The sequence below is a fragment of the Tripterygium wilfordii genome, chromosome 18, assembly GCF_013401445.1.
Source record: "Tripterygium wilfordii isolate XIE 37 chromosome 18, ASM1340144v1, whole genome shotgun sequence".
Lineage (NCBI taxonomy): Eukaryota > Viridiplantae > Streptophyta > Magnoliopsida > Celastrales > Celastraceae > Tripterygium > Tripterygium wilfordii.
In genome coordinates this window covers 10983824-11008385 of record NC_052249.1, presented here as the reverse complement: position 1 = coordinate 11008385, position 24562 = coordinate 10983824, and the positions used below count along the sequence as shown (strand labels likewise).

The 24562-nt window shown below is 35.8% G+C and overlaps 1 protein-coding gene across 1 annotated transcript; it reads right to left on the bottom strand.

Moving 5' to 3' along the window:
• Nucleotides 1–111: 111 nt before the first annotated feature.
• On the bottom strand, nucleotides 112–22778 carry LOC119984140 (UDP-glucose:glycoprotein glucosyltransferase). The gene is made up of 37 exons (XM_038827954.1): nucleotides 22341–22778; nucleotides 20272–20700; nucleotides 20001–20154; nucleotides 18597–18768; nucleotides 17791–17864; nucleotides 16632–16728; nucleotides 16438–16550; nucleotides 16219–16334; nucleotides 14157–14214; nucleotides 12669–12821; nucleotides 12437–12535; nucleotides 12192–12353; nucleotides 11965–12033; nucleotides 11219–11307; nucleotides 10915–11077; nucleotides 10190–10324; nucleotides 9950–10055; nucleotides 9771–9865; nucleotides 9561–9673; nucleotides 9163–9373; nucleotides 8827–8895; nucleotides 8530–8675; nucleotides 7899–8000; nucleotides 6859–7006; nucleotides 6522–6578; nucleotides 6317–6447; nucleotides 6110–6198; nucleotides 5631–5983; nucleotides 5451–5543; nucleotides 4794–4858; nucleotides 3009–3111; nucleotides 2736–2894; nucleotides 2481–2621; nucleotides 2332–2375; nucleotides 2126–2240; nucleotides 746–898; nucleotides 112–652 (listed from the first exon to the last, which is right to left on the bottom strand). The coding sequence occupies exons 1-37, from the start codon at nucleotides 22499–22501 to the stop codon at nucleotides 476–478; spliced, it is 4914 nt and encodes a 1637-aa protein (XP_038683882.1). The 5' UTR covers nucleotides 22502–22778; the 3' UTR covers nucleotides 112–475.
• Nucleotides 22779–24562: the final 1784 nt, after the last annotated feature.

Here is a 24562-nt window from a genome sequence, read left to right as displayed (position 1 = left end):
ATGTACTCAAGAGCAGTGTACCTAAATCCCTTCCTTGAGAGCAGGAATCCATTTTAATCGCTTGTACAAGACATCAAATATCAATCAATCCTTCTCTTACTAATTTAAGATAACAAATTTAAATTTTGTGGTGTGGATTGCATCCAAATCAATTCACTGCTGGAATCACTATGCTCTCAGCCAAAAAATATTTTGAACTTGTATTTAATCATGGACTACAAAATCTCGGGCTGATAGGCTGATTTTCTAGTTGTTATAGCAGATTTCTCTGCAACATTTATAGCTAGAAATGGCACGTCTTCAAGGAATATCACTACCTGCATGTGCAGATGTAGGGAAACGTAACGCAACTCTTCCCTGTAATGCTTGAAATGGAGGAGCATCATGTAATCAGTTAGAATGGAGAAGTAGTTTCACCAGATCTTTTGAATCTTCGACAAAATTGCTGATAAAATTGAAGTTGCTTGTATACCAATCACAACTCAGCTTTAGATTCCAAATCTTCTTCCGATGGATTAGTGTCCATTGAATTATCTGGTTGGTCGGGGGATGTCAAGGACTCCTCAGGATCCTCTTCACCCAAAAATTTTGCAGTAAATTTTCTCGCCTCCAAGTCAAGATCCACCCATTCTGAAACAATTCTTTTTGCTCCCTGAAAGAAGAAAAAAAAAGGACCAAGTAATTAAAAAGACAATTCTATCCATTAACATAAATTGAAAATAGCTGGAAAGGAATAAGTAATCACCTGAAGCTTGGGTTCCTTTGTCATAGGATTGTTGCAAAGGTCAATGGTTTTTGCCTTTGGTTTTGTGGCATTACCACACCATGATTCACACCATAGCCATTCCTGGGGCAGTGAGAAGATTGGCACTGTATGCTGAGCATAATTCGGAAGATCCTGAATCACGATTACAGTCTATGGTTAGAAGCATATGCAAGAATGACATAAAATGTGATCCAGAAGATACAGCAAGAATGTAGTGTGTTTTAAGAGTTGAGAAATATTGGGCTTCATACAGAGCTTATAAAGAAAAAGGGAAAACAAACTGCTTAAGGAAAAATATCCACTACTAAGCATTTTTAAGAAATTTCTCCCATTTCACCGCCCTCGTTTTTTTCCATTCCCTTTCCAATATCCAAGAAGAAGAAGTGTTCCACACAGCAGTATTCACATTAGTATTATTCTTGATATGTGGCTGTAAGTTGTAATATCCTATTTACCTCTCAACATGGTTCTCCATACAAAACCGTCACTCGGAAACTGATACAACTGAAGTACCAAGCAAATTGCTTTTGTTAAGATGTATTCAGAAGGAATGCTAAATGGGAAACTTTTTTTTCCCTTCTTAAACTAAATGCCAAAATTTACAGGAGAAAAAATGTCCCTGCAGTTGTTTCCAGTTCCAAGTAGGGACAATTCATTATTTGGTCAATACCGCTAACCAAGAGGTCGAAGACCAAACTGATAAATTTTGGTTTTGAAGTCTTGTGTGAATTTGACATTTTGTTTACCTTAATTCCAATGTAATTTAATTTGTTCACTTTTACATTCTAATTCTTTGATTATCTGGTTAATATGATTCTTTTTTCCAATCATTGCATACTATATATGGCCTAACTAGCTAAGATAAAAATTGGAGCTCCAATGCAAGAAAAAATCACACTGTCTAACTGAAACATTTATTATCTAATGGACCAGATCAATCATTAGTCAAAATAATGTCGGTGTCCATATTACCATATAATGCAATACATTTCAAAAATTATTTGCAACCACAATCTTCTAAGTTTTATCTAATGCAAGACATTTGAAAAATTATTAACAACCACAATTTCTTAAAGACTCTTGTCCACTAGTGATGCCTTGTTCTGATGCATATAAAATGATCGATCAATTTCAGATTCAGATTCATATGAAATCCCAATGACAAATCAGACTCTATGCAGTGCAATGCCTTGATTGATCCAAAAGGCAACAAAAATGACATAATTCAAACTCAAGAAAACATTTGGAGACTGCAGTTCCAATATATAATAAAAAATTTAAAAAAGAAGATTGCAACATATTATTCCTGGAATATGAGAAATAATGCATTAAAGGTGTAACAGTATTTCCAAGACTTGCCTGATCTAGATTGGATAGACTGTTTGGATCTTTGCTAAGTGTTTCATAAAAAACTCTAAGATTATCTCCTGCCGCAGTTTCTCTGAATTTCACCAAATCGACGACATATAACGCACTGCAAGTCAAGTTCACAGCGGTTATTACAACTATTACCTACAACCGATAGTATTATTGGCAAGACAAAGTATTTCAAAGCAAATGTCTACCTGATATGGTATGGTCTACCCCTTAAATGATCTTTCCAAAAACCCTGTTAGAAGGAAAAAAGGGTGAGATCAGCAGGAGTAACACAACAACAGATATTATGGAATTCTAACCAGGATTATAAATAATGAAGTTATTAAGTAAGATCTACTTGGCTCCAAAACCGGTATCCATCCATATCCTTGTTGTTATCACAGAAAGGAGTATATGCAAGAGGTCTTCCTTTAATATCCATGTCATATAGTTCTCCCATGTCTGCTCGGACAACCTGATCTGCATCAACAAATATAACCTGCAGTACAGAGGGACAAATGGGTACATTTTCAAACATAGATAATGGATCAGTACAGAAGAATAATCAAATAGTTAATTCACATGTCTAATGCAAACTAAAGGAAATAAAAACCTTCTCTAAAGACAGGGGAAAGATAACATCAAGGAACAAGATTTTATAAGCCCATATAATTCGCTGCTTTTCCTTCTGCTTATGTAACCAGGTGGGCCATTTGTAGGTGATTAGTTCATAATCAAAACCATATTCCTGTGCCATATGTGGAATCACATCCTGCATGTATCATTAAAGACAGACAATCAGAACATGTTAGTGTGTCAAAAATTGCATATGCTCAAGGGGAACACATGAAAGTATCTCAATTGCATGTAACCACAAAAATACAACCTTAAACTGAGGAGAGAGATAGTTCTTTATGAACCAAAATTTCACCGGACGGTGGGTGTTCTTTAAGACGCTAAGAATCATGATTTTGAGAAAACGTTCATACCTGCAAAAACACAAGCATGTCTTCAAAATGTTCAAGGTAGGATAGAGCTGGGTAACATGTAAAAGGGTCTTAAAAAATACATGTGAATTATAATATGTACACATGTACGCAGGTATTTTCATGTTGAGCATGTGGAGGTTTTGTGCAGGAATACATATATAATGCAAGGATAGGTTTGGCATCATCCATGATAGGAGTGAATGAATGTATGATCCATGATAGAAATGAATGGAGAAAACGAATACGCATGGTGGATTCCCGTTGATGTTCACATAAACTCTTGTAGCCGACCCCAAACTTTTGGGATAAAGGCTTTGATGATGATAGGTTTGGCATCACCCAACAGATTTTCTTGAACTTTTTCTCCTGATCATAATTTTTATTGACGCTTAAAAAAGAAGAGAACATCACTTCGCTAGTGAAACCATCAAGGACGGTTTTTTTTTTTTTCCTGAAACATATAGACTCCACACAATAGAAGTTGGGAAGCATTGTTGCTTCAGAAAACTCCTTAACACCTACTAAGTCATCCAAGGATTACTCCTGAATGATATGAATGTCGTTACCAACCTAAGAGTATGTAAATGCTCTCCCAACCTCTAGCCCACCCTAGAAAGACCTAGTCTTTATGACAAAAACGTCAAACACCTCCAATGAAATACACACAATGCATTTGAATATGATTTGAAACAAGCCAGACAGAATTTTCTACTCAAAGGAGATATATAAATTGTCATATCTCATACATATGACACCAGTTCAATAATCAGAGAAAAGAAAGGGGAAGGCAACTACAGGATTATGGTATTAGACCAACTTACAGGACGAGTGCAAAAAGGATGAGATAGTGACCAATGATTAACGAGAAAAAGGTATTCAAGAAGAGAGAAACAGAACCGCATATGCCAAGGAGGTGGGGAGGTTATCCTTACAGGCATTTGACACCCCAGTTTATTAAGGATAAAAATTTTGATGGCAACAACGATGATTTATGTAATCTAGACAAGAAAACCTCATAAGCAACAAAAGATAGTATGGAAAAAAAGGGAAAAAAACAAAAAAAAACAAAAGATAGTATAAGCAACAAAAGATAGTATGGGCTCTATAGGGGTGTATAACTCTACAAAAGAACAAATGGAAAAAGAGAACACAATGTGGATTCAATTTGATTTTTCTTATGGATTCATGTAGCTGGCCGCAAAAATTGTTTTGGAGAGAGGTGTTGATAATGATGATGACCATTTGGTACAAATGCACACATAAACACAAAGGAAAAAGGAATTTTGATAATGGCAATAAATTACTTTCAATAGATCTCTGCAGGCATTTACTATGATTCTTTATTTAACCCAGGACCAGATAAGAGTGTACATATTTTATGCCTTAAATATATAAATCTTGAAGCAATATACCAAAAGCTCAGAGTATAATAGGCAAGGTTTCAAAATAGTTTTTCTTACTTTTCCCCCTCTTCAGAAATATAAGCTCATAGGTAATTTTGTCGAGGCCAAGTATAGAGGTACCACCTTCACTTCTAGTTTTGTCGAGGCCACCTTATCATATACAGAATCGTCTAGTACAATAGAGTATTATATTGAAGTTCTAAACTTGGTTTGCTAGTTTTATTTCGTAACTCAAAATAAAATCATAAGAAAGAAACTGATAGTCAAGATTATACTTACAGGTGTCCAGAAGCAATGGAAAAAATATTTATTGTTTTTCCTTGTCGTCCGCCTTTCCCATGCTCCTACGTGAAACAAATGTCACATTTATCACTTCATTAAGCATACTTGGAAAACAACAAATGAATTAATGTCTTCAAGTAAAGAGTTTTCCACAAACAACAAAGGAATTTAACTTGTCCAATCAGTATATCATGTGTTTAGCCTGTGAACTATGAAGGAAATTCAGAAAACTTTGGATCTGAAATGGCATTTTTTTGTCACAGATACGCATAATTATATTTATTCGAAATAGAAATACATAACTACGTTAGAAAGTCGCATACTACAAGGCTGTGTCCAGGGTTCCCTAAAAAACAAAATTATGTCCCTAAAATACATAGCCAGGACCTATAGAACATAATTCAGAAAAGAAATTAGAGGTTACTACACAAATGCCGCAAGTCGAAGATAACGCAACAATTATTGCAGAGAAGCTTGTAACAAACCTCAACTCTTAAGCACTATATGGCCACTGTCAAAAACTCATCAAATAATTGTATTCAGAAACTCTGAATACTTTTAAGGAGTTCAACTAGTGGTAGATAAGTACAGATATTTAATGGGAAAAAAAGTAATATGTACACAATAGAAAAAATAAAAGGATAAGTAACTAACCACTGAAACATTTTCACTATTCTTTGATTGCCCACTGCTCCCAATAAAACCAGAGGCCCATTTCAGAAGGTTAGAATTCCAGCTATTACTTCCCTGTAAAACATTGTCCAACACCATTTTTTCAGGTCATCGAGCCAGAATTCGAAGGACATATCGACTCCAGTAATAACAAGAACTTACTTTCTTCTTCTCTTGGGAGTAACCATCCTCATCAGTAGGTATCAGCAATTTCTCATGTTCCATCCCTTTCTTCTTCATGACTTCCAAATGAACCACTTTACCCCGCAAATCATCTATGGTTATACGTTTTGATATAGGCTTGTCGCCACTTTCATTCCCATCTTGCTTCAAAACATAAAGCTCAGAGCTCCGACCTGGAGCTAGCTGCAGGTACCAAACCCCAGGAGATACTTTCATTTGCCAATAACCCAAGTTGGCCATCACAAGAGTATCAACCAAGTGGGGTGTACTCCTAGTTCCAAGGATCAGCTGAAGGCCTCTGGGAGGATCATGATCCTTCTCAGAACAATGACCTACATAAAATGATACAGGAATAGGAATTATGAGATTGGAAAATTAATTACTTGGTTTTCGTTCAGTAAGCCAAAATTACACAGAAGTTGCAAAGTAAAAATGACAAACAAAAGACATAACCTCACCAGTAAGAACAAGAGCTTCAAGTTCAAAAACAGCTTGCAGCGTCCTTGTATCACCCAGATTATCAAGCAAGATGTTATCCAGGTCATGGCTGACCATTAGAAGGAAAGAGATTGAACAACAATCAATTACGAGCCATAAATTTATAACCTGTTCTTTCATGAAATCACACAACGATTAAGATGGCATGTATTGAGAAAGAAACATACACAGCAATAACGGGCTCAATAAGCCATGGTTCGGGAACGTCAAGATTCATGGTTAGGGTTTTTGACAATGGCATATTTGCGAAGAACGCTTTAGGGCCATTTATTGTGTAATCAGTACTGCTGAAGTCATCCTGTCAAGTGAAGGCACAATAAGACACCAAGCTTGATGGCTGAAATCTATAGATTTTGAGAAGCAGATGCATACCATGGTTGGCACCACATATCTGTAATAGTTCTTCAAAGGAAGATCAACAAGAGAGCTCTGCCACCAAAACACAATATTTTAGCACCTAAAGACACAAATATTCATCGAACAAAACATTTGGCCGTCTCTCATAGGAGATAATTTTATGTTGTCTACATTTCATATCAAAATAGAAAGAGACAACAGTTGACCAATAGAAAAATTTAATCTGCAGCAGGTAACACATATTGTCAGAAAATGGGCACAAAGAAGCATTCTTCAAAGAATGCCCAAGGCAAGAAACAATACACAGGACTTAGAAACAAAAAAGCTAGATATGTATTCAAACCCAACTTACCAATGGATTCAACACAATTCTCATGCTTGGTTTCACATATTTTCCCAAAACTCGAAGAAGAGAAGACAACTTCTGACCAGATGGACTTAATGGATCAAGAACAGCATCAATATGAAGACTGGAATTTTCGTTATTTATGATAACAGCACTGTACAGAAATGAACCAATGAAAAGGTAATCAGAAATTAAAAACAGTAAATTATACCTACAGGAAAATTTTGGATCCAACACAAGTACATAACTGAATATGCATAAAGATCACACCATCCAGTAATATAGTCTACACAAGAAATTTCAAACAAAAAGGATATAAAAAAAATCTGCAAAGCCTTAATAGCAAACAATTTGGTGTCAACTATTTGCAATTTGTTCCGATCTAGAGCTACACTCTCAGCAAAACTCTTTCTAAATCACTGAGAAAATAGCTAGAGGAGAGGTATGTCTTTTCATAGTTTCCTTTCTCATTGAAAGTTGAATCACGAAAGTTCAGGATTCAACTGACCTCTTCTTCCACTAAAGCAGCTATTGTCCTAGACATCCCCATGACTCATAAAAGCTTCTTTCCTAAATGTAGAGGTCATTTGCATTGAAAGATGATACGTCATGTCGTTTCCTTGTTTTCCTTACATAAGTAGCATTTACTCACCCGAGTTCCATAACTGAAGCCACAAAGTTGCAGTACATGCGATGATTTGAAGACCTAACGTGCAACTTCTATACTATTGGGTGGTTCCTTAACTTGGCTATTAAATTCACCTGACATTTCATATTCGCTACTTTTACTTGAAGATTTATGGCGATGGGCAGCTATGCTTATCCAGCATTCAATGGCACAAATTTCTCAGTTTCTTATGTTCTTTGAATTTGAAATTGCATAATATATATAATTCAGGTTCACCTGGCATAATAAGAATGAAAATCTAGTATACGTTAATTTTGAAAACAATTAACAAATCAATATAATTACATGGTAAGTTAGCATTCCTTAGAAAACAAGAACTCAGAGAAAATGTCAATAAAGGTACAGTTGAAGCCCTTACCTATATTGTGCATTCAGTACCTCAAAACGTGCACTTTCAGAACTTCGCACCCGCATAGCCATTGATGATGAGACAAGCATAATAATATCGCTAAAAAACTTGCTGAAAGTTGAATAATGAAATCAGCATACATGTATAGATGTCCTAAAGATACAAATTGAAAACTATGATATGGTCTGTTAACATTAAAGATCAACCCTCAATCACACATACACATTACAAATATTGAATAAATTATTATTATATTATGAAAAAAGAGAGAATGTTTGTCTAGCATAATTTGAAGCCACTGCACGTCAATGCAGGAAGGGAGATCAGGAGTTATCAACAAGAAGGGGAGAAAAAAAAAAAAAAAAAAACAGCACGGGGGAAAACATACAAGCTAAATTACAGAAGCCATCCTGCCAGCTGTTTACCAAATAAAATCATGAGGTTCCACATGTAGAAGCAAAGGAATTGACAGTGGAGAAGAATACATCTCTTTATATGAGTTGGTAGAAACGAACACTCTATTAGAGATGAGGTAAGGATAGTTTGTCATAGTATGTCCGTTTAGCATGGACGATATGCAGTTCATAGTAACGTTGTTCTGTCACTAATAAAAGCATAAGAGCATTCGCAATGGACAAACCTGGTTATAACATCGGGATCTACGTTTTGCCACTTCACTTCTTCAATAATTTCCACTATTGGCTTTACTCTTAGCTTAAACTCCACGGACTCTAGAAGATGCAAATCGTTGCTCAAGAATGTTTCCTCATCACTCAGTAAAATGACCTATCATACAGTGTAGTTGCATTAAATTGGAGGAAAAAATAACTTTAGAATTCAAAGACTCATAAAACTTGGCAACAGATCCATCAAACAAAAGACAAACTTAAATTTGGCATGATATCAAACCAAGTAAATATGTTCTAATACAACTCACCCTTCCATTAGTGATGACTGCATTAACACTGGATTCAAGCCCAAGTAGTCTGAACAAAAACTGTGAAACCTACAAATATACCATGAACAATTATAACCTCACTGACAATCACTCAGATGGAGATATTATTAAGTTCAACTACAAAAAAGATGTTGTGCCAAGTTGAAACAACTAAATAGAAAATAACAGAACAAAACGTAGAAGATAGAGTCAGCTTAAGAAAGACTAGGAAGAATTCACAGCTATTACCTGAGATGACAGCTCTAGGAAAAGAAAAGGTGCTAATTGTGCCAAAATGAAATTAACCATAAGTCTGAAAGCAAAGAAACTATTTACCTTATTCAAGTGTGATCTTGTTTTGTCATCAAAAGGTTCATGAAGAGTAGATTTATAGGCCTTCAATGGTAACTCATTTGCCTCAGCAAGCTCATAGACCTTATCTACAAACTCTTGCTTGCTTTCAGCATCTGTGGGCAATGTACGGATGTACTTTTGTGCATAGAATAAGCACAACTGATCCAAAAAGTTCAATAGCTTTTTCTTATGGCTGCAATTGGCAGAAGCAAAGAAACCATATGATTAACAAAATAATAAATAAAGACATAAAAGGATCAGGAATTTGAATAATGAAATACAAGCGCTGCAGCAAGTTCATAATACTCATCAGTGAACATAGAGAGATTCATAATAATTTACAGTATGTAGCACATTATGACTTCAGAAGAGCAACAAACCCATATGAGGACACAGTCACTTGATAAACTTTGACGAAAAGGAGACTAAGTGGATCAGCATATTGTTTGGCACCAAATAGCACACCTACGCGAGCACTTTTAGACCCTTCTATCTGTATGATGCAAATGTTGCAGGAAAATTAATGACGATAATGATACTGGCAAGAACAATAATGGTAGCAGACAAATGGTATAGTCATAGTCAACCACCATATAACGTATCCCTTCGTGAAGCAGCTTCAACCCTTTCTCTGATGTGACATCAACCGTGAGAATATGAGTTACAGGCTTCAAATCATCCATAGCTGGAAAAGTTAAACATACATTATGTTATGAGAGAAGGTTTTTATAACAGCAAGCTACAATATTCCAACGTAAATTCCACTTACTTTCAGGAGAATGCAAGTAGTTAATATCATCTAGCACAGATTCCCCTCCCACAACTAATGAAGAAAGAGGAATGAATCTAGGTTTGACCTTGCCGACAGCGATAATCTATATCAACATATAGGATGAAATGTTAAGCTATTATCAATGTACAACATTATTATAGACGTCCTTGAAACATTCAGACAAACATACATTAATTCGGATCCAGCATTTCATAAAGATTCCAAGGAACCTGTTACCTGTGGATTATAGCGACTAATACCACTTTCTGACAGGAACTTGTCCAGCACATCGGTGTGAGAATTTATTTGCCCATAGTATACTTGTTCCTGAATTCTAGGAAGCTCATCATTCATGGCATTCATCAGAGCATCCTGACAAATAAAAAACCAAAAGGATTTCATTTCCTGGGCAAAAGTCTGTATAGCAGAGGTGAGCCAAGTTAATAACAAAACTGCCCAAATCTGGTATAAATCACAATGATTCCAATTTTGTCCAGGCAAGAGTAAATGCAGGGGATGTTATCATTTCATAGGTATTTTATTTCACAGGTAAGTCTCATTTCATATTTGGTTTGGACCTCCCAATTGCACATCAAGAATCATTAAACTACTCTTCCAGAAGCTATTTCCAAACTATTTGTTCTTGATGGTATTTGAATTTTTGAAGAATTATGCAGACTAACTAAATAGACTACCCTACTGGAAGCAAAACATGAATCACTCTAACTAAGAAATATTTGGCATCTATGATCATAGAGAGCAGCAAATGCAAAAGGTAAACAACTTCTACGCACAAGGCTCTTGCAGTGGACGAGGTAAGGGACAAACAAGATGTACGCAGACCCCCACATAATATGTGGAGAGGCCGTTTCCATGAATTGAACATGCAACCTCTAGGTTGCACCAAACAACTCTACCATTTGGCCACATTTTTGCTTGTCCAAGAAATAGTCAGCAAATACCTCACCGGAATCAGAGACAAGACCATTCATCAAGAGGCAACACTGCAGCTTGGCTAGACCGAGTTTAAACACAAACATGGAACTTTCTTGAGAGAGTTCCTTGTAAGTTTCCTCCTTCTCCAGCTTCAGCAATGTATCCTGAGGAGGGGCTTTTGCCTTTGGTCTGTGGAAGCAGAAGCAGACATTTATTTCAGGACATATAAGATTAAACGAATCAAACTTCTAAAGCATCCAAAGGAAAACACAAGAAAGAGCACAAAACTATTGTACAAGTCCACCACAAAACACTTGTTTGAAGACTTACAATACTGTTTCCACAAATGCTCCTTCAACATGATGCATTTCCAGAACATCATCTGCATTATCTGCTGATTCTGTACGTAATCTATTTACCTGTCATGTATATGCAAAAGAAGTCTTTGTCAGATATAAGTTAAAGCTATCAATTGATGCCGCCCATGCATCTTGACATCCAAGATCATGACAAGTTATATTGTAATATACAAAAGGACATCAAGAGATCCCAACTCCATTCATATCTTAAGTCTACACCGAAAGGATAAGTCCAGTGCTACTCAGCAACAAAAATTAAGGGACCAGATGCATCAAAACAGCTAAGAACTTTTCATTCTTAATATGAGACTAAAAGTGATATCATATGGGATATCAAAAGTCTTTAGTTATGCCAAAAGAAGTTTCAAGTGTTTATACAGACACCCCATAATATCATGGAATTTCACATCAGCCAATTTCCAGAACTGCGAAATTAACAAAAAACAATCAGGCATGGGCAATACCATATGCAGAGAATTTAACATATATTAAGATAATCAGACCTACACAATTTTACTTACTGTATAAGCAAAATTACACAATCCAGGTCTACAAATAACTTCTAGGAAAGGTGAAAGCCAAAGCAGCATAATGACAAAATCATTCATAAGCTATAGACATGACCACTCAACTTTTATTTCGTCAGCAAAGCATGTAAATCAACCAAATTAAAATATACACCACAAGAAAAAAAAAATTAGAATACCAATTTCATACATTACTCAAGAACTGAAATGCAGTTTGAGAGCCATATTGTTCCTTGATATAAATGAAAAGACGTATGATCTGCAAAACAAATTGTTGTTAAGACCACAAGAATCTAAGGAAAGCAAAAGTAAATAAATAGACAATCAACAACAATTTGATGAGGAGAAAGCACAAAGGTCTTTGCAATAAGGAAATCGATTAAAGAATGCTAATATGCAAGAGGCAAGAAACAATACCAAACTCGACATATCCTCCTCAGTCTGGCTGTTACCAACTGCAGATGAATAGAGTTCACCACCATTCATTTCAATCTTCTTAATTAACTTTGAAGAATAAAGTATTATCCCAAATCTCATCGGAAAGCTATTTTCATATAAAGATGTAATCATATCGATGGACTGCAAGATCAAACGACTTGCGTTAAACAAGAAGTTTAGCAGCAAGAAGAAAAAAAATCTTATTGTGGGGCGATAAAACTTGCCTCGAGGCCACAAATGGTGGCTGGATCAAGAACATATACTGCATGGAACAGGTTCTTGCGGATGTAACGTAGTTGTCCAGGGAAGACAGGCATCAAGATCTACAAAATTAAATATACCATAAACTATATCTTCAAGCAAGCACTCCATTCAATATATACTATAGATTGTGGGAAGCAAACCAAGTCATCCATCTTAAAGGGAAAGATGGAACAAATTATATTATAACTCTACCTCGTTTAAATTGTTCCGCCATCTCTTATACATTGCATCCTCCTCCAAGTTGTTGAGATAGTGAACATGAGTCGACCGAAAATCAATACGGAACATATTTGACTCAGCAGGAGCCATTGCCATTAGGAGTTTCCGTATGGCACTATGAGGAATCTAAAAACATATGCATCGTTAATGACAAATTTATGCATATAAGTGTGTGGCATGCACCACCTCAATCAAACTTCCATTACTCCCTGAAATATGTCTAACGAAACTAACAAGGAAAGCCCAATTGCACATGGTTTGCCGAAAACGTGAAGTCAAAAAAATGAGAGTCCAAGTAATAAATGCTAAAACAAATAAAAAATGATATGATATTAAAATAAATGGCGAAGTATGAAGTAATCCCACAACACTATGCTAGTCAAAATTGTGAGCAAACAGTAGGCAAACATAGGCACAGGGGCCAACAACAACCCTTCTTATCAATTCATCATGTTTTATCAGATGAGAAACCCCAGAATAATTGAGCGCCATGAATTTTAGGTAGGGGCTTGAAGTGAGCTGACTCTAAAACTGCCTTAAGCTAGATATGCTCATATATAATAACTATGAAATAAAGAAATGAAAAAATAAAAATTGACAGGTTAACAATATAGTAAATCTTTTGCAACAATATACTAAGTTTAAAATCAAAATGCCCACACAGGCATAGACAAAATGGAAACAATTGTTTCTGAAAAACAATTTAGAATATGGAGAAAGCCAAAGTATTAAATGAGAAGAGAGTTCATAGTTTCCCTCTGAACTTCTAATATCAAAAGATAAGTTCTACAGGGGGAGATGACTGCATGTTTTACTGTTCAATTCCAATACTGACTCAAAACTTTGACGCTTTACAACGCATATAAGAAAACCCATGGGCCATATAAATCAAATTAGTTCTGTAGAGCAGAGCATTCTGTTAACTGTAGTTTATCCACTTTCTCACTGAGAATGATTTTACCTGTTTCTGAGTCCATATTCAATTACCATAAACATTCAGAATTTTCTTTTTTTCGTATGCATTATCAATTGGTCAATTCCTAAAGTTTCCACAGAAACAGATCTCACTAAAACCTAAAATGATACATAGCAGGCTTCACAAACTTACTCACAGCGCTCCAGAAGCTACACAGAACAAAAATTCACTCGTTGCAAAAGCCTCCGAAAATGTTCTAATAGACAGCTAGAAGAATAGTCATGTACCATTTTCTTTTTTGGTACAATGACAAGAAATGCTAATTGCAAGTAAATATCTGCCAATGTTACTACAATAAAATTAGTTTCTTTCAAATGGGCAACTATAGCATCCATATGCAGAATAAGTTACTTCCAATCTGTTCACATCTCCAATGCCATAGTCCTTTAAATCTTGTTATCAAATATACAATTTTCGCCGCTAGTTTGAAAAAAAAATGCCCAACATTTAGAGCGATTCAACTATATAGAGGTTACAACCATTACCTTCAATTTTGAAAATTGATCAGCCAAAGAGAAGTCCTGTTGGACCAAATCAAGCAACCTGCAAAACAGTGACAGCAAAAAATAGAAACATATTTTGAATCAAAATTGTACACAAATAATAGTAATTTTGAATACATCCAAATTATTGTCAAGTGAATAATAGTGATTAGTGATTCATATACAATTATACATCATCAAGCATGAATGTAAAAGCATAAAGCAAAGCATGTCTGATTTAAGATCACAGAATCAGATATTCGTAAGACGCAATTGTATGTAAATTAGAATAAGTATCAATCAATAAGCAAGACCAAGGAAGCGTCTTTTGGCTAAAGATTCAACCAATAACAGAATTTTTAACAACAACGAGTCCTCCTTGGAAGTATTTCTTAGAAAACTGGCTGGAATGCTTAAAGTTATGGAGTGCACCCCTATCAGGGAATGCTTTTGATGACTTTATGTAGTATGTAGCTTTGAGGGCAGCACTCTCCTCTTTGTTTTCTTTCTGGGTTGCACCCCCTTGGTGCTTGAATAAACTTTTTTTTTCATTCAAAAAAGCCAGTAAGACATGGGGGGACTCCCTCAATAGGTGGTTTGATCTCCAGCAGTCCCTACCCACGGGCAGGGTTCAACCATTCAAGTCCCACAATCACCTCCCCAACCCCCTTCTCGGATTACCCATAAAATTAGGAAAAAAAGACAGTAAAACATTGCTCCTTTAAAGAATAGAATTCTAATAGAAGGAGTATCCAAAGCTTCATGCCATCAGTTAATCAGAGTAATACCCTATTCTTTACCCCAGCAGCAACCCACTTCAAAAGACGAAATTTCAAGATAAAAAAAAAAGAAGAAGAAGAAGCCGCTACATTGCTAAACTGAAAACAAAACAAGTAGAAAACTTCCCTTTTCTTTCTTTCTTTCTTTGTTTAGGTTTTCTTTTGTCAAGAAACACGTTGTTTCAGCAAGCAGACAAGTCAACAAATGGGATCCACACGGTACGCCACCAAAAGGGAACAAAAATTAACACGTTATTTCTTCTAAAGTGGTGCTTGAAAATCATCAGACAATTCCAGCTCTTTCCGTTATCATTTATCTCAAATGTTTTGTATCTGGAAGCAGTTAACATCTTTTGGCAGTTTTAAAGCTGGGGAGAAATTTTCAAGCTATAAAAGAAAGAAATATTAAAGAGCATTTTTCCAAAAAGAATTCACAACCTTATTTTTTGTCTTTCAAGCTGTTCATTCAGCAGATATAACATTCCCCAAAAGCCCCCCTGATCCTCTGAAATTTTTACATTTGATGCTAAGATAAGCAGACCCAAATCTTTTTCCGCACCAAGATGAGCTAGCCAGAAACAATTCCCAAAAATAAGAAGAGCTAACCAGAATTGAGTAACTAGTATAAAATACTGCACCAAACAGAATCAAGTCCCCAGAAAATTGTCCCAATTCCTACAGTTACTTGATGATAATACTTAAAAAAAAACATTGTACAATCTCCATAATGACTAACGAAACACTGTATATATGATAACAACTAGCATGTAAAATTAGTAGTCAACCTCCTCAATGATTTATGGAACACGTGGATAGATGACAACATTGAGCATGCAACATTAATAGCCAAAAAACATGATCAGACATATCCTATAGAAAAGCGATGCTCCCACTGGAATCTAAAAACCAGTACTAATATATACAAGTAATATTACTTATTCCCCCATACAATTGTAATTAAACACCAGTATCTCATGCTTGCAAAGTGCATAAAAGTTTACAAATTATAAAAAAGAGAAAGTTGTACTGGGTTCATAAGCACAATTGGTTTTTTTCCCATTTTTCTGTGTGCGTGCACAATCGGAAGGGATTTGCACATATTAAGTGCACACATGATCTCCATCCACTGAAATGAGAAGGGGAGATGTCCTTTGGCACCAGGATCTTTGACACACACTTGGCAGTCGTGTAATAACCCAGATTTAGGTGGAAAAGAAATAAGAATTTCAAGAAATTTAGAACAAGGTGAATCAGCAAAGAGAAAAGGTGACCAGTGAGAGCCTTACAGGAAAAGGTCAATATCCTCGATGTTGATTAAGGCTCCATTCAGAGCCAGTAAGGACTTGCCAGGAGGGATCATTCGCTGGTTTGCTATTATTTCATCTTTAATTGACTCATTGAGCTGCACATGATGAACACTCTGATCAGTTGGGACAAATAATCTCCGGAGTATTACATATACCAACAGAAATTCAACTCAAATATCTGTAATGGGGGTAATTAACCTTCATTCGAGACAAGGAGGAAACTACACTAGGAAAATTTTGGTTGATTTCTTGCATTGACTGCAGAGGATCAGAGGCATGGACGATTCTCTGAGCAGTTTGGTGCCCTAGATCTGTCAAATGATAAAACAATATATTAAAAAAATGAGTTTTGGTAAACCATCAAGGTGAATGCATCGCTATTGTCAATATACCCTTCAGTTCCCAGACATCCAGTGTGTCTGATATAGTTGATGACAATAGATCATCTCTGAAAGCCATTATCTCCGATGTAAGCTCTGGTTTACGTTCCTGCACAGGGATAGAGAGATACGGCATCACCACCTTAATGGCAACAAGTCAGATGTCTTGATATGAAATGTAATCATTTTGTAATTGGTTGGGAAGTTACTTGGAGCACAATGGTCCTTGACCTTCTCACACAAATGAAATATCTTAGCACAAACTATGAAGCACAGGTGAGATTAGCTTCATTTTTATTTGCATTTTCTGGTTAGATGGAGCTATTGTTGAGTGAAATGGCAGTGTAAGTGTGTCTGCGGTGTGTGTGCTAGGGGGATGAGGGGGTATTGGTACTGGCACAAATGAGTATGCATAGATCAGCTATTAAGTCATTTCGTATTTGTTTCTCAGGTTAAGCTAGGAGCTATTCTCAAGTAAAATGTCACAAATCTTGGGCAGCCACAAGGAATGGAATAATAAATGCTAGCAAAACACCAGTTGATCTAAATACTAAATAAGAACAAGAATTATTAGCAATGTAACAAACAATCAAACAAAAAAGAAAGTAAAGCGTGAGGAAAAGAAAAAAAAAGACAAAGAAGTAGCAAACTTCAGCATGAAAACCCATTCAAGAAAATTGCACAATGCCAAAAAAAAACATGTAAATAATTTTACATGCAAGTGAAAATTTTCCATGCATATATAGCGGCAAATGGGCTAAACCAAAACATGAAACTAAAACCATAATAAGGAATATAATCTTCTCAACTTTCAATATTGAGCACATATAATCACACTTTCAATACTAAGGATTGTAATGATATTTATGATATCATTTCTCTTTTCCCAGCTCCATTTATTTTTCACCAGTCTTGCTCATTCAAGCTATAATCAAAACTCAAAGATGAATGTGTGAGAATATTTTCAGCAGTGACGTAATGTTTAGAAGCTATAATTACTCAGCATAGGTACCAAGTTGCTATATCAGTTCTAAGATTTTAATTATCCTTTCTCCAACTCAAATGATTCACCAGTCTTGCAGGGAATTATACAGATCACATACCAGAGCAAATAAATTGTAATGTTATAAGACGAGAAAATAAAAAGAAGGGAATTATACAGATCACATACCAGAATTGTAGAAAATATGAACCCTCTAACTTCTTGGCTTAGATCTTCAGTCCGAGGATCTTCAAGCGTGACACCTGCACCTCAAACGTCACACACTCTTAAGGAAATTTATCTTTTTAAAACATAGTAAGAAAGTGTGAAACCATATATTTCAGGGAGAAAACCTTAGATTCGACTACCAAGATTACTAGCGCTATAACTACATAAACCATACAAAACTCATAAACAAAGTCAAACATTAACAGGAACCAATTCTTTACAAATTATTACAATCTGTAAATGAAAATAATTGTGGTGTTCCCATTATGTTATCAAATAACTGAATAAGGAACGCAATAGTGGTAGAACAAGACAAAACTTATAGAGGAAACAAAACCTGGTGCATAAGGCTCCAGTAGAGTAGGCATGGTCTGCGAAGGGGAGTTGTGTGTGGCTTAACTCTCCATATTTAATATTAAATTTATAAATCCTAAGAACTCTTTAATAAAAGAATGATCAAAGATATTTCTCAAAAAAAAAAAAGAACCATCAAAGATATTACTAGTTCAAGAATAACCCGGAAGAAAACATTGGGAAAGACATAAATAAATATGTTAGCTGTACCAAAAGCTTAAATATATTCAATATAATTTGGTTAGAAATATCAGAAGAAAAACACAAACTGTTGAAATTATAACTAACAATCTAACATCGATTGAAGAATCAAAACCTGTACCAGCTTCTCTGATACGGAATGAAGTGTAGCTTGAAGAGTTGAAGTCTATAAAATTATGTCATAGCATGAGTTCAACATTCTAATTTCTAACCTTTCTTGATAGAGCTGTCATCCATAGCCTTGTATTCCATATTCTTCAAAGCAAGTTCTACACCATACCCACCCAAGTTCAAGGAGTCTCTACCACCAACAGCACCACAACGGTTTACTTTTGTTTCACAGCCTGAAGGTAATACGGGTCTAACCACATACTTAACCTTTCCCTGGAAGTTTTGAAGTAGATTATCAGAGATTGGTGCACGAAAACAACTTAGACAACTCAAATAGGCATATTTATAATGAATGAGAAGGATTTGTCACAGTATTAAGACAATCGATTGTTTGAACACAAACCGGGCACACAATGTGATCATCACAATAGGCATAGGTTTGAAACCACATATAACGATCCATTCACTGCTAAAAGAACTCACCTAACTTTTGGCAAAGCACAAGTATATCGCAAGGCACTTCATACTAAATTTCCCAAGTGATGAAAAATATCACAAATTATATTTGATAGTTGATACAACCTGCAAACATAGGACTCTTGATGTACAGTTCCCTCAACTCTTAAAATCATATTCTTGACCCAATTTTTTTTCCATACTCATGCATATAGTTAGCAACATTCTTTTTTCCACTCTACCTACCTTCTACATCCTTTCTACTAAATGTGCCATAAATCAATGGGAAAAAAGTCTTCATTTTTCCATACTCATGCATATAGTAAGATATCGTCCGTTTTGGGCCAGCCTATCAGCACTGATTTGCTTCTCAAGGCCCATCTTTGAGCCCTGGAAACCTGTCTTACTAGATTGGGAAGTTTGACCTATTGTATTTTGTACTTCACCTCTTCCTCTAGGCGACGTGGGACAAGAAAGTTAGCCTCATTGCCACCGCTAGAAGCCTGCCAGGTTTGACACCGCAGTGACCCCGCACTTGCGCAGCCAAATGGTCACACTCTTCCCCAAAAGGACCCATGCCCCCGTGCGGTCCACACGCCTACAAGCGCCTGTGGGTGCCCATACCTACCATAAGAGCCTCAGCTCTGATATCAACTGTAATAGCTCCCTCTCTAGGCCTAGTAAGATATTGTGCACTTCGGGCCAACCCATACTATCTCGCACAGATCTGCTTCTCAAGACCCATCTTTGAGTCTTGAAAGCTGGTCTTACTAGGTTGGGAAGTTTGGCCTATTATATTATGTACTTCACCTCTTTTCGTAGGCGATGTGGGACAAGAAAGTTAGCCCTATTGTCATTGTTAGAAGCCTGCCAGGTTTGACACAGCATTAACCCCCCCTTGTCGCAGCAGGGTGCTCACAATAATATTGCACATAATACATCCTTTCACCACATGAACAAGGGGAAGAATTTTTATTCCTGTTTTGTAGCAGGGAGAAAAAGGCCAAGTAATATGACTAAGAAAAACTATAATGGTACAAGTAATGGACCTCTTTCACAGCTTTGGTCAAAGTGGTATGGAACTCCCTAAAGCAGTCAGTTCCAAGAGCTCCATACAAAATAACAACTCGACTTCCAGGATATGAATCATGATGGACATGATCAAAATCAAAAATTTCAGGATGCTGAAATGTGTCAAGAGGACTGCAACAAAGAAAAAAAATATAATAAGGAAAACTAATCAACTGTTCAATCATATTTCAATTTGATTAAAAAAAGAAGGGGAGAAAATCAATCTCAAGTGAACAATGGTGTACGTACGATTCAGAAGGGTTGCGAAGCCACAACAGTAACTCTGAAACATCAAAGAACAATGCCTCACCAGTATCCACCCAGCAACAATTTCCACTAGGACTTTTTGGATTAATGCCAACAAGCAGGGAATCCGATTTTCTCATTTCTGTGCCTCCATGAACATTGTTCAAGTTACTATCATCGGCTAAGGGAAAAGATGAAAGAGATTCCTCAGCCAATTGTCGAAAAAGCACCAATCTTGGGGATGATGATCTGAGAGTAAGAGACAATTCAAATAGTAATGCCAATGGTTCATTCAAAAGAGTGCTTGCATGGTTAACAATTCTTTTAAGGCAATCTTTTGCTGAATGAGAATCAGCATCATCCCTTTCGGCTCGAAGCCAAATATCAGTGAACTCCCAGAAAAAATGCTTCCTTTCTCTAGATAGCAATTCCCTGCCCAAACAGTGTCATAGACCAAACCAAAAGTATAAGTCATACTTTTTTTTTTATAAAAAAGGCAATATGACCTCACAGAGAAAATAAGTCAATAACTGGAAGTTATCACAGCCTACGGAAAAAAGCTAGTTGTTCCTGACCACAAAAAAGGAAATAAAGAAGAAAATTTTCTAGTTGTTCTCGGAGATGATTGCTTAAATACTACTGGTGATGGCAAGGAACTAGTCTTTCTTTAAACACACTTGATTTTTTTGTGTCAACTACCTCCTTGTGGTCCAATAAAAGAAAAAAATAACTAGTCAACTCCCAAAACTTTTCAATTGGTTCAACACCAAGTGTATATCAGCAAAGTTAAACAAATTTAACTATGGAAAACAAAGATTACAGCATGGATACAATGTTAACATAAACATAGAAAGAACAGATGACACAGTGGCCTCCTGTTCCAAGCTTTCCAATCAAAACCCTGAATTTTTTGTAAGTAACCATTCCTTCCTCAACCTTTCACAGCAACTGTACCAAGAGTCACTGGTACAATCGCCAAACTGAACTCAAACTGAAAATATGAAGACCAATCTCATAATTGAGAAACAAATGACAAAGACGTAACCCAAATAGCGAATTCGGCAATGATAGACAATTCAAGAAAATCAAAACATCATCATAACCAGTTATAGAACAGGCAGTAAGTCAGCGAATAATTAGTTAATTACATAAAATGAATAAGAATTCTCACTGCTTAAATCTCTAAGACAACTAATGGAAGAAAACAAATCCTTTCTTTTCCTCTTTTTTTCCAGGCAGAGGCAGGTGCATTGCCATTGATTTATACTGATTTAAATATGCTCATAAAATATAAAAGGTAAACAACTCCCCCTGCACAAGACTCCCGTAGTGGGTGATATCGGGGACACACAGGATGTATGCAGACTTTACCCCACATAATACGTGGAGAGCCTATTTCTATGCATTGAACTTGTGACCTCTAGGTTGCATCCCGAAAACTCTACCACAGGGCCACGTGTGTACGCTCATAAAAATATTAGTTTAAATATAATCAAAGAAGATTTATGGCATGAGCTCAGCGAGTCAGCGTTCTTTTTTTAAAATGGAAAAGCAGTTTATTGAAGAAACACGAGTATGTAAAAGGCACAGTACATTAGCAGATGCTACTTCTATGATACATGCAGGGACAAAAGTATTGGAGCTACAAATGTAAGAAACCACCCACAATTTCATAGAACAAAGCGAATTCACTATAAACAAATCATGGGATGTTATCACTAAAGGATATGTTGGTTATTCCATTCCAAACTCACAAGAGCATAATTTTTTTTAAAAGATATAAAAGAACAAGTATCTTAGTGGCCCATCTCCACCAGTAAACGAAACTCGAAATTACTAGAATGTTAAGCACTCCTTTCTCAGCATTCAACAGCAGTAACATGCCAAGAGGCCCGAGACAAGTCAACAATTCCACGAAAAAAAAAAGTTAATCACAGAACAGTTAATAAACTACTTAGGCCTAACCCATTAAAGACGATGACGAATAGGGCAACAAATAGAAGAAAATCCAGCTGAAATACCATGAAGAAAACTGTAAAGAACCAAAAATTGGTTCCAATAAATATACATACCCAGCTTCCAAAAGCACCGGAGTTCCAGACCACTTGGCACGAACAGCAACCTGCACGTTCTTGGGTCTTCGATTCTCTCCATATACCGAACCGAACCCACAAATACCAATACAAATCAAAATCATCAACACACAAAACCCAGATCTAAATCGTCTATCCATCTCGTAAAACCCCGGGAAAAACTCAAACGAACCGGAATCCGTTAATGGGGCATGGATTCAAAGAGATCCACCATTGAAGGCTAAATAGAAACAGTGAGTGTTTGAATTTTGGTGAAGGTTTCTCCGTGCCTGGGTTTTAGAGAGGAAGGAGAGTTCTCTCCCGACAAGTGCTTCAAGACGGGAAGCGAGAATTGGGAAGTCAGAACAGGAAGGAAAGGCAAAAGGGAAGAGATTTTGTTTTTTACGAAGACTTTCCTGCAAAGACTTGCGAGTCTAGACCTCTAACGGATCTTTGGTCCTTTTATTTACAGTCCATGGGCATTATTGTAATTAGATAAACCCTTTTTTTCCTTATAAGACTAGGAGATACAACGGATTTTTGGTCTTTTTATTTAGAGTGAAGGCCGAAGGGTATTATTGTAATTAGATAACCAAAAAAATCAAGCAAAATTAGTTGTAGTTATTTGTTTTCTTTTTTAAAATATTTCAAAATATATTTCTTGTCTCTCTCTTTTTCCTTGAAAAATAATGCATGGGATGGTGATTTTTTAAAAAGAATTAAATTAAAATGTAAACAATTATTCTTTTATTTTTCATTACCAATTTATAGCAATGTGATTCATGAAAATTGCAAAAAACATCCATGTTATAAAACTTAGCATACAATTTAAGACATTTTCACCCTAAAAACAAAAGGGGTTTTTATCCGTAAGGACAAAACTTAAAAGTTGTATTCTCACAAGGACAATCTACAAAAACCTTTATAAAAAATGACAAAGCCTAACAATTTACCAAAATACCCTCCCTCCTCCTTCGTTTTCATCCTCCTTTCTTCTTATTCCTCTCTCTTCTTCCTTGCGTCATCATATCGAAAGTTGATCGTCCGACCATCATTTTTGAAGAACGAACTATCGAAATGAAGCTTTAGGTCAGTCCGATCAAAACCCAGTCATCACCAACAATAGAAAATCACTTGAGTCACCGAAAAAGCTTCTTGAAATCATAGTCACAATTTGAAAAAGAGGTAGATCTTACCAATATGACAAACTCCGACGACCATCAACACCTTCAATAAACTCCATAGACTAAGGCGCATCACCTTTGAGGTTTTATTGCTTTTTCGAACTCTTTTTTTCATCTGAAATCGGATCTGAATCTGTAGATATTATATTTGTTTCGTATATGATATTATATATGTTTCGTATATGATATCATATCTGTTTTGTAGCTATCAATATTATATATGTTTTGTATCTGTCAATATTCTTCTAAAATTGAATATGAATATGCAGATATTATATATGTTTTGGATCTGTTATGATATGTTATCGATTTTGGTCCTTTTGGAACTTCAAACAGATAATATTTCATTAAGCACAAATAACATTTTAACAAAACAAATAACATTATGACAAATATCAAATTAATCGAAACAGATAACATATCACCTGCAGTCTGCAAATCTCACATCAGAACCAAAAAACCATGAAAATTACCACAGAAACTGTCGAAAATAATGATGTGATGACAGATCAAAGGAAAACAACAAGATCTACAAGTCTCGTAACGAGTATGAGTAGATCTAGTTCGAACACAACAAAAATCCGATTGAAAAATCACTAAAAAATGTCATAAAACTCTTGAATAAGCCACGAGGGGCGGAAACAAAGCCTCCGGCAGCGTAGATAAAGCTTCCGATGGAGATCCAAGATGAATCATGTGTAGGAGGCATGTGTCATGTTTGAGGATGAAGATAAGGGTATTTTAGACAATAAACCCATATATTTTGACTTTTTATACTTCTTGGAATATTAGTTCAAACTATATGGACTTTATAGAATAAGACTTTTAAGAGTGTCCTTATTGGAACAAAACTTTCCAATGAGAGACTTATCCTTAATTTTCCCCAAACAAAATGAAGAATTCAATTAATAACAAGAAAGTATATATACATCTGGTATTACTTTACCATTCAACAAAGGTTAAGATAAACAACTCCCATGTACAATACCTTTATTACAGTAGGGCCCAGATCGGGAAAGGGCAAGATATATGCAGGCC